Genomic DNA, 16,607 nt, shown 5'->3' on the forward strand with positions numbered 1-16,607 from the left:
GACCCCCTTCTTGATTTTGAACTATGTAGTGTCTCCTTGCTCTGTTCTGATGACTGCCTCTTGGTCCAAGTATAGGTTTTGCATTAGCACAATCAAATGTTCTGGGATTCTCATTCTTCTCAGAGTCAGCCACAGCTTGTTATGATCCACACAGTCAAACACCTTTGCATAGTCAATGAAGCACAAATAGACATTCTTCTGGTATTCTCTGCTTTCTGCCAAGATCCATCTAACATTAGCTATAATATCCCTAGTACCACGGCCTCTTCTAAATCCAGCCCGCACATCTGACAGTTCTCTGTTGACATATTGCTCCAGTCATTTTTGGATAATTTTCAGCAGAATCTTGCTTGCATGTGATATTAATGATATTGCCCATATGTAATTATAAATACATTTTTTTTGTTGTTGTTAGTGGTGGAGAATATTTATAAGAACCGTGAACCTGTCAGACAAATGAAAGCTCTTTATTTTATCTCTCCAACATCAAAGGTGAGTACTTTGAGTCTTTAATAAGATTCTTTAATTCTCTCACCAATGCCATGGGTTTCTAATAGGAAAAGTAATGCAATACAATACACTTTATTAGAAAAATATTGTTATGTTTAGGAAAGTTGTTTTCTGGTTTAGAAGAGTTTTATTTGCACTCTTCCCAAAGAGGATGTACAAGTCATTGTAACCTTCTTTCTTCTGTATGTGAAATCAGAACTTAATAATATAAAATAAGGTTTTTTTAAAAAAATTTGTTTCTATTAAACCATAATTTTGAGGGGATGAAAAGGTTGGTAGAAGCCATAGTCTTAATCCATCTATTATTATCTTAGTGACTTTCCTATAAAATTATACCACTCTCATGTTTGTGTGAGTATGTGCACACATATGTGTATCACACTGTCAGTATTCTGCAGAAGAAAAGACCTCCAGTGACTACAACCTAAGAAACCCTCTGGGCAGCTGTACTCTGTCACAGATGGTTGCTGTGCATCAGAATCTACTCAGTGTCATGCAGCTATATATGTACCCCGACTCCTCACCTCCCAGCATCAGTAAGTTCCAAAGATGAGATTGTTGAGCAGAAATCAGCATTGTGCAAAATACGGAAGGTAGCCCCATAAGCTCCCAAAATGGAAGATGACAGCATTGTGTAACTTAATTCATATATGCAATGAAATTATATAACTGAACCTTGTGAGAATTATAACCCAACCAAGTTGACACATACATAGCCGTAACCATTTCAGCTAACGTTATTCTCACCTCCATATTTGTTACTGCCACACATACATCATTATCTCACATAGTAGTTGGATAGAGAATTTTACCACTTGTATAAATACAAAATGCCAGAAAACGAGATAATTTGTAAATGAGGAGTAGACAGGTATATATGTATTAAATTGCATGTATAGATGTGTGTGTGTGTGTGTGTGTGTGTGTAATTTGTAAAAGGCGTTTCTTCAGTTTATGATCTGACTCATACTTTGAGCCACACCTCTGGAAGCCTGCTAACCTATCAAATTCCTTTAGATTCTTTACCTAAGAATGAATTCTTGTCCACCCCTTTTTTTTACTTATTCTCACCTAGGATGTTAGTTTAGCAATCCTGATTTTCATTTCACTTGTAATTCCAGCATGCAGGAGAGGAAATAAGTAGTTGCTCTTTAGTCTGTTACATTATTGTTTGCAGATGTAAACAGTGAGCTTTAATAACATTTTATATCTGCAACATAGAGAAAATTCATGATGGTAGAAAATGCCAGATAAAAAAGCACCTTTTTCATCTTTTGGCTCGTAGCCAAGTGCTTTAACCTCTGGTGCCACCAGGATGGTCACACTCACTTGAGTGCTCTCTTGTGTATGCGTGTGCACTCTGTGTATGTGTGTGTTTATATATGTTCACATACACGCACACACACACATATAAAACATTCTAAAAGCATCACTGGGTCATTGAGCAGAAACTGCCCAATACTGCTTGTAGGAATATAGGTTGATAACACCCATTGTGAAAAATAATTTGCTATTCCTCAACAAGAACCTTTAAAATTTTTTGTCACTGAGTTTGCTATAAGGAAATAAAGTCAAATTAAATTCCTAGCAGTAGATTTAATTAAATTCTTGGTATTAATAGAAAATTATTTGAAAGACCACGTAGCCAAAAAGACATTTTCTAGGAATTTCTGATGTGTAGGTAAATGTTCACGTCTTTTTTATTACTTTTTATTTTTTTAATGTGTGTACCATCAAATCAGATCTGACTGGTACAGGGGAGATAGTCCCTCCTTCTTCAGCAGAGCATCTAGTGGATTCGAACCTAAATGTTCACTCTAATGTGGAGTAAAAGCAGGATTCAAAATTGTATATTCAGTAAAGGAGAAAAATAGTTCTAGGAGATGGTACCTGATTCCCTCATCTACCACAACCACCTCCATTTTCTCTTTCAGTCCTTAAACCCTTTCCCATTGGGCCTCCCAGGTTTCTGGAGGCCTTGATTTGTTGGAAGTTCTTGTGGACAAATCCAGTGTGAGATTCACTTCCTCATGGACTAGGAAAGCACCAGGAGACCAATTTCAGAAAGATTCCAGGCAAAGATTATAAACTTAGAGAATTCAGGAAAAGCTTGGCTATAGGAGAGCTGTGAGCCCCTGGGGAGAGGTCAGTTGCCCTGGTGCTTTATCCACTTTTACATGGAGAGCCTTCAGGAGGAGAGACCTCTTTGCCTTCCTCTTGTGGAACTGCCTCTGTCTGGGATACACTTAATACCTGGAGCTAAAGCCTGGAATGAATTGACAAAGAAAAGCAACAACCACACAGCCAAGTGGGTCATGACGCTGGAGTGGAAGTTTAGTAAGAATGAATAAGGTAGTATATCTGTCAAAATAAAGCTGCTTGGAGGAAGAATAACTCAAGCAGAGAAACAGTACATATAAGTTCAGTTTCACACGTGAAAAATTTGAGAAGCTCAAATGTATGATTTCTTAGATGAGCAATTAATTGAAAGTGAGGATAATCACTATTTAGATTTTATTTTATGACCTATAAAATCAGAATGGAATACCTCGAAGCAACAAAGACATGGAGATTATAGGGAGAAAGAAAAGACGTTTGCAGAACAGATCCAGGAGGTAGTTTACAGTTTACTATAGAAAGAGCCTTCAGCCTTCCAGAATGTAAAAGAGGCAGAGAGGTTGGAATTAAATTCTTGGCTCTTCATTTTTGCTTCTAAAACCCATTTTTATCTTTACCCCCTAATATTCCTAGTACTGAGGGTGCTTCCTTTTCCTTGCACTCATCTACAGTCCCTAGATCTTTCTTTCTAATCTCTTGACACAATTTAACTCCTAGCTCATTGTTACTTTGCATTTTTTAACTACAGTTCCGGATAATTTCATCATTGAGTAGCCAATTCCAGTGCACTGGCTTGCCAGGCCCTTAATGCGCTTCTCTCGGTGGTCTTGTCTTCTGTCTACCTTGAGCCGGGAGCCTTTTGATTATTCCTAGACCTGCTCGTTGCTAATTATAACACCTTCTTTATAAAAATCATGAATGCCAAGTTTCCAGCTCTCTCACAATAGAAACCTTCTCTTTTTTCTTTCTCCCCTTCAGTGACCACTCCTATGATTTTTTTTTACCTTAGAAATGTCTTTGGTCTATTACCTTTTTCCACCTTCTTATGCATGTTATGCCCTTATACTCCTTATATCTTTTCCCATCTTACCCAGCCTAGAAGAGTTTTCTAAAGGTACCCCTTTGAGCAACGAGAGGAACAATTTTAGTGGGGAGAATTGATTAGTATCTTTAAATAATAGTAATGTGACTAGTTATAAATGCAGAGAAAGAAAAGATGATCATTGTTTTGTGCCCTTGAGTTGGAACTGACCCATAGCTGACCCTCCACCATGTTTACAGAGACAGTACATCACAAGGAAGAGATTGCCCATCCTTCTCCCATGGAGAAGCTGGTGTATTTGAATGGTATGCCTTCGGGATTGCAGTGCTGTTTCTTCCCACTAGGCCAGCGGAGCTCCCTAGATAATCATTAGGAGGAGGGAAAGTGTCATGAAATTTTCAAATTAAAGAAAAAGATAAAAACACAGTATAAAAATAGTTAATATAAAATAAGAGAACACACACAAGTCAATTTAAAGTCATGATTTTAATTTCATATTTTATTTTAAAAAACCAGAAACTGTATAATTGGTTTAAGACACAAAATGTGTTCATAAGGAGCACACCATTTTCAAGAACAGAATGATAAATGTTGAAAATAAAATGATAGACAGAGAGGTCTAGAAGTGGCAGTGTTAGTATTAGACAAGGTAAAATTTATGTTTTAAAGCCCCAAACAAGAGGAAAAGGAAGGAATATTATGAAATTATAAATAACAAATTTAAGAGAATACAACATTAATAAATCTGTCAACCAGATCACATAGCAACTAGTATGATAGGCAAAACTGTTACAATAAAAAGCTTAGTACACCTTTCAGTAAACTCTGTAGACTAAAAATAAGTGAAGACAATGATAAATAATTGCTGTCTTTGTTTCAAGAAATATAAACAGAAATTAGTTCATTTATTCAAGTGACCTCTGTCATGATAGATTTGCATTAACATGACCCACATTTAAGACCATCTTGGTTTGGTGGTTTGGGGTTTTTAATATCTTAATGTTGGTGATATATATTGCATACAGTCTTGCTGAATGCCATTTACTGATGCTATTATTATCAGATATTCAAAGATCAGACTTCTGAAATTGATAATAAAAGATAATAATAATGTAAACTTAGGGGAAAATTTACATACATTAGAACCAATTTATGACAGTCAGCTGGAACAGACTTTTTATCAATTGGAATCTACCCATATACAGAATGTTTACAGGATATCTGCCCATTTACAGAATATTTTTATATTTTCATGATAATATTTACAAAAATATGTACATAACAAAAAATTTTAACATATTTCAGAGATACTATACTAACCACGTTGTCTAATCATAATACAGTAAAATTAAAAATCTATAAAGAGTAACTCAAGTTTGAGTACTTGGAAATTAAGAGACATATTCCTAGATAATTTGTGGATGAAAGAAGTTGTGAAAATGCATATTCCAAATAAGAAAACAGTGAAAATGAGGACATTTTTTGCATCAGACTCTGTACAGCAACATTAGTAACTAGGAAAAAATTTCTAGTGTCTGTCCTATATTATGGAATGATGAGGAATAAGAAAAGTCCTATTGATACAAATAATAGGAGTAACTGATCACTTTGTTTATTAAAAATAATAAAAGAAATACATTGAAATTAATAAAAAAAAAGAAATAAAAGTCACTCGAGTGGCCTAGTGGAAAAGTTGCTCTGCCAACCCAAAGGTATGTGGTTTGAATCTGCCAGCTGCTCTGCAGAAGATAAATGGGTGCTTTCCTCCCAGGTGATTTACTGCCTCTTAAAACCGGCTGGAAAATCAGCTATAATGGTTCTGACTCGAAGGTACTTAAAACAGCGACAACTGGTGGCTTAATGACTAAAGAGTTGCACTGCCAACCCAAAGGCAGGTGGCTTGAACCACCAGCAGCTCTGTGAGAAAAATGTGGGCATACTCCTCCCAGGTAGTTTACAGCCTCCGAGAGTTCTGACTTGAAGGCACGTAACAGAGGACATAAGAGAGAGGGGTAAAGTTATAACTTGTTTTCATTAAAACCTTCCTATCTTTTTTGTTAGGAGAACTGAGTCCTAAAACTACACATAAAGACTAAAAAGTAAACCCCTTATGAGTTAGCCTAAGTTGAATTAATTAACTGGCTGATTATTTTTGTTACATTGTAGTTGTTTATTTACAAAATTCGAATACATTGTTTTCCAGAACAGATTCTTTACTGGCTGATTTTTTTCAAGAATGACAGTTAGCAATTGATGTATAGGGACCCCAGTCTATGTAATGTACACACTTCCTCCCCACTTTTTCATTTGGGAAAGAGTTTTACTCAAGTGTTAGAACATTATTTTCCCACTGGATTTTTAATTACTGATATACTAAGTAAGACAGAGTTAGACTTTTCTTTCCACAGCAACTAAAAGGTTATTATTCATTTTGTTTACTTTCTATCTAAAATGTTAGATAATTTTGGGAAGTACTTTTGTATCTGATATTTTTTTTCTAATCTAGGTGGAATCTTTTTCTCTCACAACTTTTAATTTCCTGTTTGATAATATAGGAAGGCCTTTGATTTAGCACAATACAAATTTTAGAGAAATAATAATATGCCTTAAACTTGGAAAGAATTGCTTTTGTGGTATGAGTGTTTTCTTAAAAAAATCTTATTATTATAATATTTTTTGGTCATTGTTATCTAGAGAACATTGTATCTTTAAAAAATATATAAACAAACTTCTAGACAGTAAGATTTTACTTAATTGTTGAGATAAAACAATATTTTTCTAGACAGTAAGGTTTTACTTAATTGTTGAGATAAAACAATATTTTTCTCAAAAGCTAGCATATTTAAATTAGTATTTAATGAAATGTGCATTAACAGCTAACTCTTTTTAAGTCTGTAGATTCTTTTTTACGTGATTTTGCAAGTAAATCGGAGAACAAATACAAAGCAGCATATATATACTTCACTGACTGTGAGTATCTTCTCTTAAAGTTACTGTTTTGTTGTAAAATCCCGTTTTCATAAACTACCTAATTATCTAATTTTCATATTATTATTACAGTACCAGCAATTTCTGTTGTTGTAATTAAGCTGAGAGTCAAAATATAACTTTATTCTAGTCCATGTTAAGATGATAGAAAATTAAAAGAAACCTCCTAGATTAGTTTGAAATAATAATTTTTGCTTTAATTTGAGAGAGGAAGGTTAGTGGAGAGTACAGCATGGGAAATTGTCCCTTAAGTTCTATGCTGATCTCAGGAGATTTTTTTTTTAAATTGAAGTTCATTTGGGAACTTCATTAAAAAATAAGAAATGAGAGCTTTAAGAAGACACAGAAGAAACAGCCATCTTTCTTACAAATACTGTCACATTTTTCTTCCTGTGACATTTTAAAAATAGGAAACAGCTAAACCAAATCCCAGGGAAGTTAACAGACACATAGCGTTCTGTTTTGGATAATATGTTTTGTATATTTGACCTTTGAACGTCATGAGAATTAGGGCCACGGACTTTGCATCCTTTCTGAAATCTGTGTATAATTTTCCGTTGGCTCTTGAACATCGAGTTTGAATTGTGCATGTACTGAGAGCTGAGTTGCTCTCATGGAGATAATGAATGTCACATGGAGTTGTAAATGGATACTCACAACACCTGCCCTCACTGCAGCAGCAACAGGAAAACCCCAGAATAAGTGGACCTGCACAGTTGAAACTTGTGCTGTTCAGAGGCCAACTATACATGAAAATAGAAATACCATTTATCTAAGTTACCTTAACCTTTGCCATTATAGCTCCCCTGACTTTAAAGAATATCTTTTTCTCTTGGATATTATTATTACTTATTTCCTGCCAAGTAGTCATTTGACACAGTGACTGCAGCAGTGGATCTGAGTACAGTAAGGTTGTGAGGGTGCTGGAGGGCAGGGCATGGTTCTGGTCTGCTGTTCACAGGGCCATTACAGTGGTCATTTAAAGGAGATATCTTCCATGAGTTGCTCTGCTTACTCAAAGACCCCTCTTCTCTCCCAGTTCAAATCTACCAGCCTCTCAGTGGATAATAGATGGGCAGTTTCCTCTCATTCAGTTTATAGCCTCTGAAAACCTACTGGAGAATCAGCTGTGAATCAGTTCCATTGGCAATGAGTTTGAGTCTGAGTAATTTAAATCTCTATAATGTTTTACTGCTAACAAAAGACTACTATGTGGTGATTCAGATCTACCATGGTAAAAAGATGGTACTCTCCTCCCAGTAAGAAAACTGGAAACTTTATGGAGGATTGTTACCAGACATTATCAACTCTATGAGATGTCTTTGAGTTGTGGTGCTGGAGAAGAGTCTTGAACATACCATGGACCGCCAAGAAAACAAAGAGGTCTGTCTTGGAGAGGGTGAAACCAAGTTTCTCCTTAGAAGTTCCGTCTCACATACTTTGGGCACATGGCCAGGAGGGACCGAACCTTGGAGAAGGCCGCCAAGCTTGGAGAAGTAGAGGGACAACGCAGGACAGAGGATAGGAAGACCCTAGATTAGAGTAACTGGGGCAGTGATGGTAGGTTTGTCAGTCAGTGAGACTGGCTCATGACAGGGGAGACCTCAGAACTGTTGTACATAGGGTCACTATGAGTCATAGGTGACTTGACGGCACATAACAACAACAATTTGAGCATGTAAAATCCCGTACCTTGAGTATTTTCATTTATGTATCTTTATCATATAGAACTTCAATGTTTTTGAAATTAGAAGCATTTAATAAATATGAAGCCTCTTCTAACTTAAAATCTTGAGACTAAAGAGCATAATGTTAAAAACACCAGGAGCTTATAGTTCATTTTCCAACCAAGAGTTAATGCAACTATTAAAAGTTCTAAGTCCTCACAAACCTAAGGACAGAGACTCAGGAAGCCAGAGTGAACTTGGCCACTATCTACTGACCTATTTGTGAGGGTGAGGGAAGAAAAAGGAGGAGGAGGATTCTTGCCCATCCTAGCCTCGGCTTGTGGAGGAATTAGGCAGTAGGAGAGGAAGTTGGCTGCATAAAGATCAAGCTTTTTGCAGATGTTGTGCCTAAAATGTAGAAAACTTCAGGAAAAATTATTGATGACCTAGTGATGAGAAAAGTTGAGAAGGCTATCACAGGCTCCAGGAAACTGCCTGTGCTGTTCACGTACTGTGGGGAGATGTAGTCCAGATCAAGTCTCAATCAGGCTCCTTCCGGGTAATGTCTTGATAAAATCATCTAGATTGGCCCTTGAGTCTTCCTTGCCTGCTGCTGCTCCACTTGAGACCTTGGAAATAACACAAATTCAGGACAAAATATCTCTGGTGTTTAAGTTTTCAAGTGTAAATAAATTTTTTTTTTAAATTCTAAGTCCTTGAACTTAGGAGTTTGTTGTTTTTGTTATATACTATCAAGTCGGAACTGACTTACAGCTGATCATCCAGAGACAGTGATTTGTATGGGAGGAGATTGCCCATATTTTTCCAGTGGAGCTGATTTGAACTTCCTGTTTTGGGGGTTAACAGTTCAACTCCTTAACCACTAAGCCACTAGAGTCTTGGAATTTCCTGACATTAGAGAAGTTTCTATAATTCAAGGAACAATTCACTTCTGTGTACTGAAGTTCGCTTAATAACAGGTTTGGAAAATATTATAAACTCCTAAGAAATTATCAGAGTGCTGCAAAAGTTTAGGAAGTGTGTTTGGACATGGTTTTTCTTATTAAGAATTTTAATTCTGTTAGTTGATCCCTGAATTTTTAGGGAATGTAATTGAGGAATATGGAATTATAGTGCTCATGACTAGAATACATTTCTTTTATGATATGGAGACATATATTTTTTCTCTATTGTAGTAAGTAACTGTGAAAGTCACAGTATTTTTGTGAAAATAACATGCTGATTTTTGGACCAACTTCAGCTTATCCCCAAGGTATTTTCATAAATATGAAAAAAATTATCATAGTAACAAAATATCTATAAAAAATGTGTTTGCAAAGGATGAATTATCTTAGATGTTGGAATGACTTATTTAAATGTCATGTAGAGTTAAATCCTTCAAATTTTTTTTCTTTCAGTTTGCCCTGATAGTGTCTTTAACAAAATTAAGACTTCTTGCTCCAAGTCAATAAGAAGATGTAAAGAAATAAATATTTCCTTCATTCCACTTGAATCTCAGGTACTTTATTTACTTTATTTTATTGTAGTTTATAATGGATTTTAAAATTTTATTTCATGAATTTATTTGCTATATTTTGTAATTCTAGTTTAATTTTGAAGATATTAAAAAGATGCTTTTATGTATAGTTTATGAGTTCTGAGCTTAATCTACAAATGAATATTTCCTTTGATGAAGGGAAAAACATGAATTAAAAATTGGAATAAGACATGAATAATGAAAATTAGGGCTTAAATTTCATATCTGCCACCAAGTCTTCTGTAAGTCAACACTACTGGATTTTAAAAATAAAAATATTTTGAGTGCAGTCTTTAGTTAGATGACTTCATGAAGTAAGTTTTTGCATTTAGCTTTTGTAATAATTTGTGTTAGTAAAGTAAGTGTTCTTTGATAAACTTTATCATTTGAAAGAATTGATCATTTAGTTTAATTACTAAGTGAAAACCCTTTGTCTCTTTGTTCCTGCCTTTGGAGCAGTAAATGAACTGTCAATTTATAACAGTGATAATAACAGACATATATATAGTACTCCCTAGAGTGATGCCAGTTTGCAGACTAAGGTGCACCTAATTCAGGCCATGGACTTTTCAGTCACTTGCAGTGCATCTGAGAGCTGGGCAAGGAATGAGAATAAGAGACAATTAATTGATGTCTTTGAATTGTGGCATTGGAGAAGAGCACTGAATATCTCATGGGTTGTCAAAAGAACAAACAGATAGATCTTCGAACAAGTGCAGCCAGAGTGCTTCTTAAATGCAAAGATAGTGAAGCTTCATCTCTCATACTTTGGACATGATTCTAGAAGAGGCTATTTCTTGGAAAGGGACATCAAGCTTGGAAAGGTGGAGGGTCACCAAAACAGAGGAAGACCCCCCTCCACCCCCCCATGAGATAGATTGACACAGCAACTGCCTCAATGAGCTCAGCTGTGTTAGAGATGGTGAAAATGGCCCAAGTTAGGGTAGAGTTCATGGCTGTTGTTCATAGAGTTGCCATGAGACATACTCAACTCAGTAGGACCTAACAACAGCAGAGTGCTTTATTTGTACTCATTAAATTCTCACAACAACCCAATGAAGTAGATAGTAACTCCAGTTCCATTTTTAAGAAAAGGAAACCAGGTTAACTGACCTTCCTCATTTTTTACTGTTCTGCTCTCTGTGTTTTGATTTTAGCATCTTATGACATTAAATACTTAGGACATTAAATAAGCTTTTAATTTTTCTGCTGAGAAATAGCACATACACTTCTGCTCATATGCCAGTGACAAAAGCAAGCCACATTACCAAGCCTAAAACCAGTGTGAAAATATTTTCATAGGGAGATACTTTGAAGGAAAGATCACTAAGCATTTTGAACAAGTTATGTTATCTTTGCAGTGGGACAGTCAGCTCTTAGAAAAACTCCAGTCCAAGTATTAACAAATAATACAGCCAGCTAACTTTGAGTAGCACAGAGATAAATGGACTGGGCTCAGCTGTATCTTTCTGTGATCAGGCTGCTACTATGTATAATGGGTTATGCTCACAGCTGTAAATGACTTTAGGATGAAAAGAAATGCAAAGGAGTTTGTCTATAGTTGATTACTTAAAATACTGCTTTTGCTAAACACCTTTTTTTATACCAGTATATTATCCTAAGAGGGATTACCATCATTCTTTACAAAAACCTAGTTCATTGGTAAACTCTCAGTTTCAATTAGAGATACTCTTTTGTCTTTTCCAAATAACACAATAATACTAAGTTTTTGATACAATTATTTACATGTAAGTAATTTTTTTTTTAAATGGATGAGTATCTGAGAATTCGCAGAGTATCATAAGATATATACAGTGCCTGGCAAAGCGCTGTGTTATTTTGGGGAGTATATTTTAGAGACATGAAGAATATATGCTAAAGAACTGAAGGCTATGTATACACTTTGGAAATTTTATAGATATTCTCTCATTGGTTAAAATTTTTAATACATGTGTAATGTTATGTGCTGATGAGTCAGAATCCAACTCATAGCAGATTTTCAGAGATTGAAAATCATAGGAGAGGAGATTTCTTACATCTTTCACCCAAGGAGCAGCTGGTAGATTCGAACCGCCTGCCTAAATTATACTTTGTTTTGTTTCTTTGTCCCAGATAGTAAGTTCTTACTTGACTTTAACTACCTCAGTTTCTGTCAGTTATTACACATGCAGTGAGAAGGAATAGTACAATCTGTATAAGAGGCAAGAATTAAAGGATTCAAAGTAGATTAAGTAGGAAAAGTAAGAAAAAAATAAAAGATTACATTATACAGGACAACGATCTAATAAGAAAGAAAATTACTTTAAAAAGCTTGACCAGTTTAACAACAAAAAGACAGCCTCATCATAAAATGGGCAAAGATCGTGAATAGATATTTTTACCAAAGAAGATATTCCAAATGATCGCTAAGCATAATGAAAAGATAGTGTCAACCATCAGAGAGATGCAAACCAAAGCCAAAATGGAGCTACTATTTCTTTCCTACTAGAATTACTAAGATTTAAAAAAATGGAAAATAAATGTAGAGAAGAATGTGGAAGAATCCTTACTCTCTTGCTGTCGGGAATGCTAATGATCCAGCTTGGAAACAGTGTGGTGTTTTTTTAAAAAACCTAATAATAGAACTACTATGTGACCCAGAAGTTATAACCCCAAGTGTGCGCAAAAGACTTCAAAGCAGAGTCTCAGAGACAGATTTGTACACTTATTAGCAATAATTAGAATAATTGACTGGTAATCCTACCCTTGATAGGAATTTTTCTTTCTCTTCACTGCAGTACTTAGTATTCACAGCCAGAACATGGGAACAACCTAAATGCCCATCAACAGGCATAAGATAAACAAGAGGTACATACATACAGTGGAAGGTCAGCCAGTAGGATAAATGAAGTCTGGATATGTGGTGCAGAATGAATGGCACTTGAAGACATTATGCTGAGCAAACTATGTCAGTCACAAAAAGAAAAAATATTGAATAATCTCATTCATATAAAAAGACAAAGGCAAATACACAGAGACCAAAGTTTATTCATGGTTTCTAAGGGCAGAAAGGAGGAAGAAAAGGGGCTTACCAATGTTGGAAAAAATAATACTGACTGAGGATAACACTATACAACTGATTATTATAACTGCTGTTAATAAGTTACAAATTGTAAAAGACTAAATTGGCAAAAGTTGTCTGGTAGATATATTTGCAACAATGTGCCCAAAAAAATGCTGCTAAGGATACTATGTACAGGTAAACAATTCATGGGATTTGGGTATTTGATTTGGAGGTTTAAGGGTATAGGTCATGAGACATCCCAGTTAATTGGTCTAATAATATGTTAGGTGCTCTATTCTGCCTTCTGTTTGTCCTCTAACAAGCAACCATGTAAGGCACAACAATTAGTTTCTATTGCCCTGGAGCAACATACATACAACAGACTCGGAGAAGGAGAAGGATTGTTTGGCTAATTGCCTCTATGAATAACTGCTTCCTTTGCCATGTGACCTGGATACTATCTGGCTACCATTAGAGAGTAGTTTGATCAAAAATTGTATGGAAGGAAACTGATTAAAGGCAGTACATTTCAGAATAGAATTGCAAATTCTCTCAGATTCGAGACTTTAGATAGCCATGGAGAATGGAGGAACTGCTAAAACTACTACCCTGAGATCAGCTTTAACCTTTAAACCAAAAAACACTCCCTAAAGTCTTTATAAAACAAAACAGCAGCTGAACTTAATTAGTAAAAAATTTCAGCATTAAGTACTATATTCTTTTAAAAGCTGTATTATGAGATCAAAGGAACTCTGGTGGCATTGTGGTTAAGGCATTTGTCTGCTAACCTAAAGGTTGTCTTTTCAAATCCACCAGCTGTTCCAGGGGAGAAAGATGAGGCAGACTTCTTTCTGTAAATATTTACAGCTTTGGAAGCCTTAGAAGAAACTTCTATATTACCTGCTCTGTCCTACAGAATTACCCATAAAGGACAGTGAGTTTATATTAATGAGGGACGATTAATTCAGAAAAGGAGAGTGAGAATGATTGCACAACTTTAAAAATATAATCAGTGATGATACTAAGTTGTATGTGTTGATACATGCTTAGCTGTGTATATTCACAACAGAAGAAATAAAACTTAAAGAATAAAATTAATTAAAAATTTGCACAGGGAAAATCTGCTGTTAGGGACCTCTCCAGAGTAGTGAAGAGTAATGATGTCAGTCTAGAGACCACGGTGTGCCTGATCTAGGCCATAGTCTTTGCAATTACTTGCTATTCATCAGAGATTTGAACAGCAACTAAGGATGACAGAAGAAGAATTGATACTTTTGAGTTGTAGTACTGTAGAAAAGTATTGAACATATCCTGGACCACCAAGAGAACAAATAGGTCTGTCCTATACAGGGTGAAACAAAACTACTCATTGGAAATAAAGATTTTGAGGCTCTGTCTCACATACTTTGGTCAGGAAGGACTAGTCCCTGGAGGACATCATGCTTGGTAAGGTGGAGGGACAGCGCAGGAGAGGAAAACTTGGATGAGACAGATTAGTATACTACCTGGGATACTGAAGGTAGGTGTGTCAAAGACAGTACAATTGGCTCAGGATAGAGCAGGATTCAGAGCTACTGTGCATAGGGTCACTATGAGTCATAGTCAACTCGATAGCACGTAATAATAACAATAACTGTGTTTGTCTTGATAGACTTTGTAAATCAAGTCTCCAAATTGACAATGTGCCCTTCTTATGGTCTAATTTAGGTGTATACTCTTGATGTACCAGATGCCTTCTATTACTGTTACAGTCCAGACCCTAGTAATGCAAATGGAAAAGATGCTGTTATGGAAATGATGGCTGAACAGATAGTTACACTGTGTGCCACCCTGGATGAAAATCCTGGAGTAAGATATAAAAGGTAAGAACCTAAATAGCATGGAAATATTACACATAGTGTTTGCTGTCTATTATTCAGAGAAGTGATGTTTTTATCCTGTAATGGTGCATTTTATATTTAAAAGTGACCATTCTAAGTACACAATTTTGTTGTGATATTTTTGGATTGTTGTTTGTTTTTGTTTTAAGAAGGTGTAATTTAACTTTTGAACTATGTATCTTTATTGTTTTTAAAACTGAAATTTATGGAAAAGTTCATAAATTTTACAGATACAACTGAATCATCCCAAAGTGTACTCCAGCCAGGTAAAGGAAAGAGCAATGTCAAAGCATCTTAGAGATTGCTGATTACTCTCCCCATGTGATTGCCCTCACGCATCACTCCTCTTTACCTCCACTAAAGGGTCTTAAGTGACATAGTGCATTGCACTGAAAGCTCAGTGGTTTGAATCCCCCACTAGCCACTCTGAGGGAGAAAGACAGGCAGTCTGAAGTCGTAAAGATTTACCACCTAAAAATGAGTCAGAATCAACTTGATGGCAGTGGGCTGGGTTTGGATTTTTTTTTCTTCTCATGACTACTTCCCTGATATTTAGCACTGTAAATTAAAGGAGTTCTTAACTTAGGAATAGTAACTACACTATATGACTACTACTACCACCAGTAATATTGGTGGTGGTGGTGTGTGCCATTGAGTTGGAACCAACCTATAGCTGACCTCCAATGGATTTTCAGGGATAGTAAATTGCGTGGAAGGAGATCACCCATCCTTTGCCCATAGAGCAGCTGGTGTGTTCCAACAGTGTGCCTTGCAGCACAGGTTTTTAACACTGGGGCACCAGAGCTTCTACCAATAATGTTGTTGTTGTATGCTGTCAGTTTGGGACCGACACATAACTGACCCTCCAGTGAGTTTTCAGAGGCAATAATTTATACAGGAGGAGATTTACAATCCTTCTCCTACAAAGCAGTTGGTGGCTTCAAACTGTGTGGCTTTGGAATTGCAGCACAATTTCTTAGCACTAGGCCACCAGAGCTCCCCTACCTATAATATTAATGGTAAGGAATTATGCTACCCACCCAAAGGTATGCAGTTCAAATCTACCAGCTACTCTGCAAGAGAAAGATGGAAAATCTCTTCCCATGTGTTACTTACTGCCTATGAAAACTAACTGGGGTGGGGGAAGGGGAGGGCAGGGAGAAAAATACAACAAATGAATGACTGGAAACCCAAGTCTCTGTAAACTTTCATTAAAATTAATAAAAAAACCCACCTAACCGGAGGTATGAGTTGGTTCCTACTCTATGCTTTTCATAGGGAGCTCTGGTGGCTTAGTGGGTAAGCAATTGCTTTGTCAAGCCAAAGGCACACAGTTCAAATCCACCAATAGCTTCATAGAGGAAGATGGATAGTCTCCTTCAGTGGGATTTACTGCCTCTGAAAACCCACTGGAGGGTTAGCTATGAGTCAATTCTGCTTGGCAGCACACAACAGCAACTATATTATTCAAAGAACAAACAAACCTGTTGTGGAAGTGCAACTGGTGTGTTCCTTAGAGGCAAGGATGGTGAAACTTTGTCTCATATACTTTGGACATGTTGTCAGGGGTGCCCAATCCTTGAACAAAGAAAGCATGCTGGGAAAAGTAGGGAGTTAGAGAAAGAGAATACTACTATAAAAAGCAAGGGCCACATGAGGAATGCCATATCTGACCTTTACCAACTTCGCAGGGGGAAATTATCCCCGCTCACAGCATCAATAACACAGAACCAACTTACATGAGGTCAGACATGTCCTCCCATGTTCTTTTTTATTTTTTTCTCCTATAATTATATTTTATTAATTTTCATAAACATTTACA

General features: G+C 36.1%; 1 protein-coding gene across 1 annotated transcript in view; it reads left to right on the forward strand.

The window, feature by feature from the left end:
- Nucleotides 1-16,607, forward strand: part of STXBP3 (syntaxin binding protein 3) — an 87,054-nt gene that overhangs the window by 9,507 nt on the left and 60,940 nt on the right. Inside the window, exons 4-7 of the mRNA XM_006882499.1 lie at nucleotides 416-492; nucleotides 6,562-6,640; nucleotides 9,744-9,844; nucleotides 14,613-14,767. Of these exons, the coding sequence (XP_006882561.1) occupies nucleotides 416-492; nucleotides 6,562-6,640; nucleotides 9,744-9,844; nucleotides 14,613-14,767 (412 nt within the window). The remainder of the gene's footprint in view (nucleotides 1-415; nucleotides 493-6,561; nucleotides 6,641-9,743; nucleotides 9,845-14,612; nucleotides 14,768-16,607) is intronic.

Source organism: Elephantulus edwardii, unplaced genomic scaffold, assembly GCF_000299155.1.
Source record: "Elephantulus edwardii isolate Elephantulus edwardi_28Jun2011 unplaced genomic scaffold, EleEdw1.0 scaffold00020, whole genome shotgun sequence".
Classification (NCBI taxonomy): domain Eukaryota; kingdom Metazoa; phylum Chordata; class Mammalia; order Macroscelidea; family Macroscelididae; genus Elephantulus; species Elephantulus edwardii.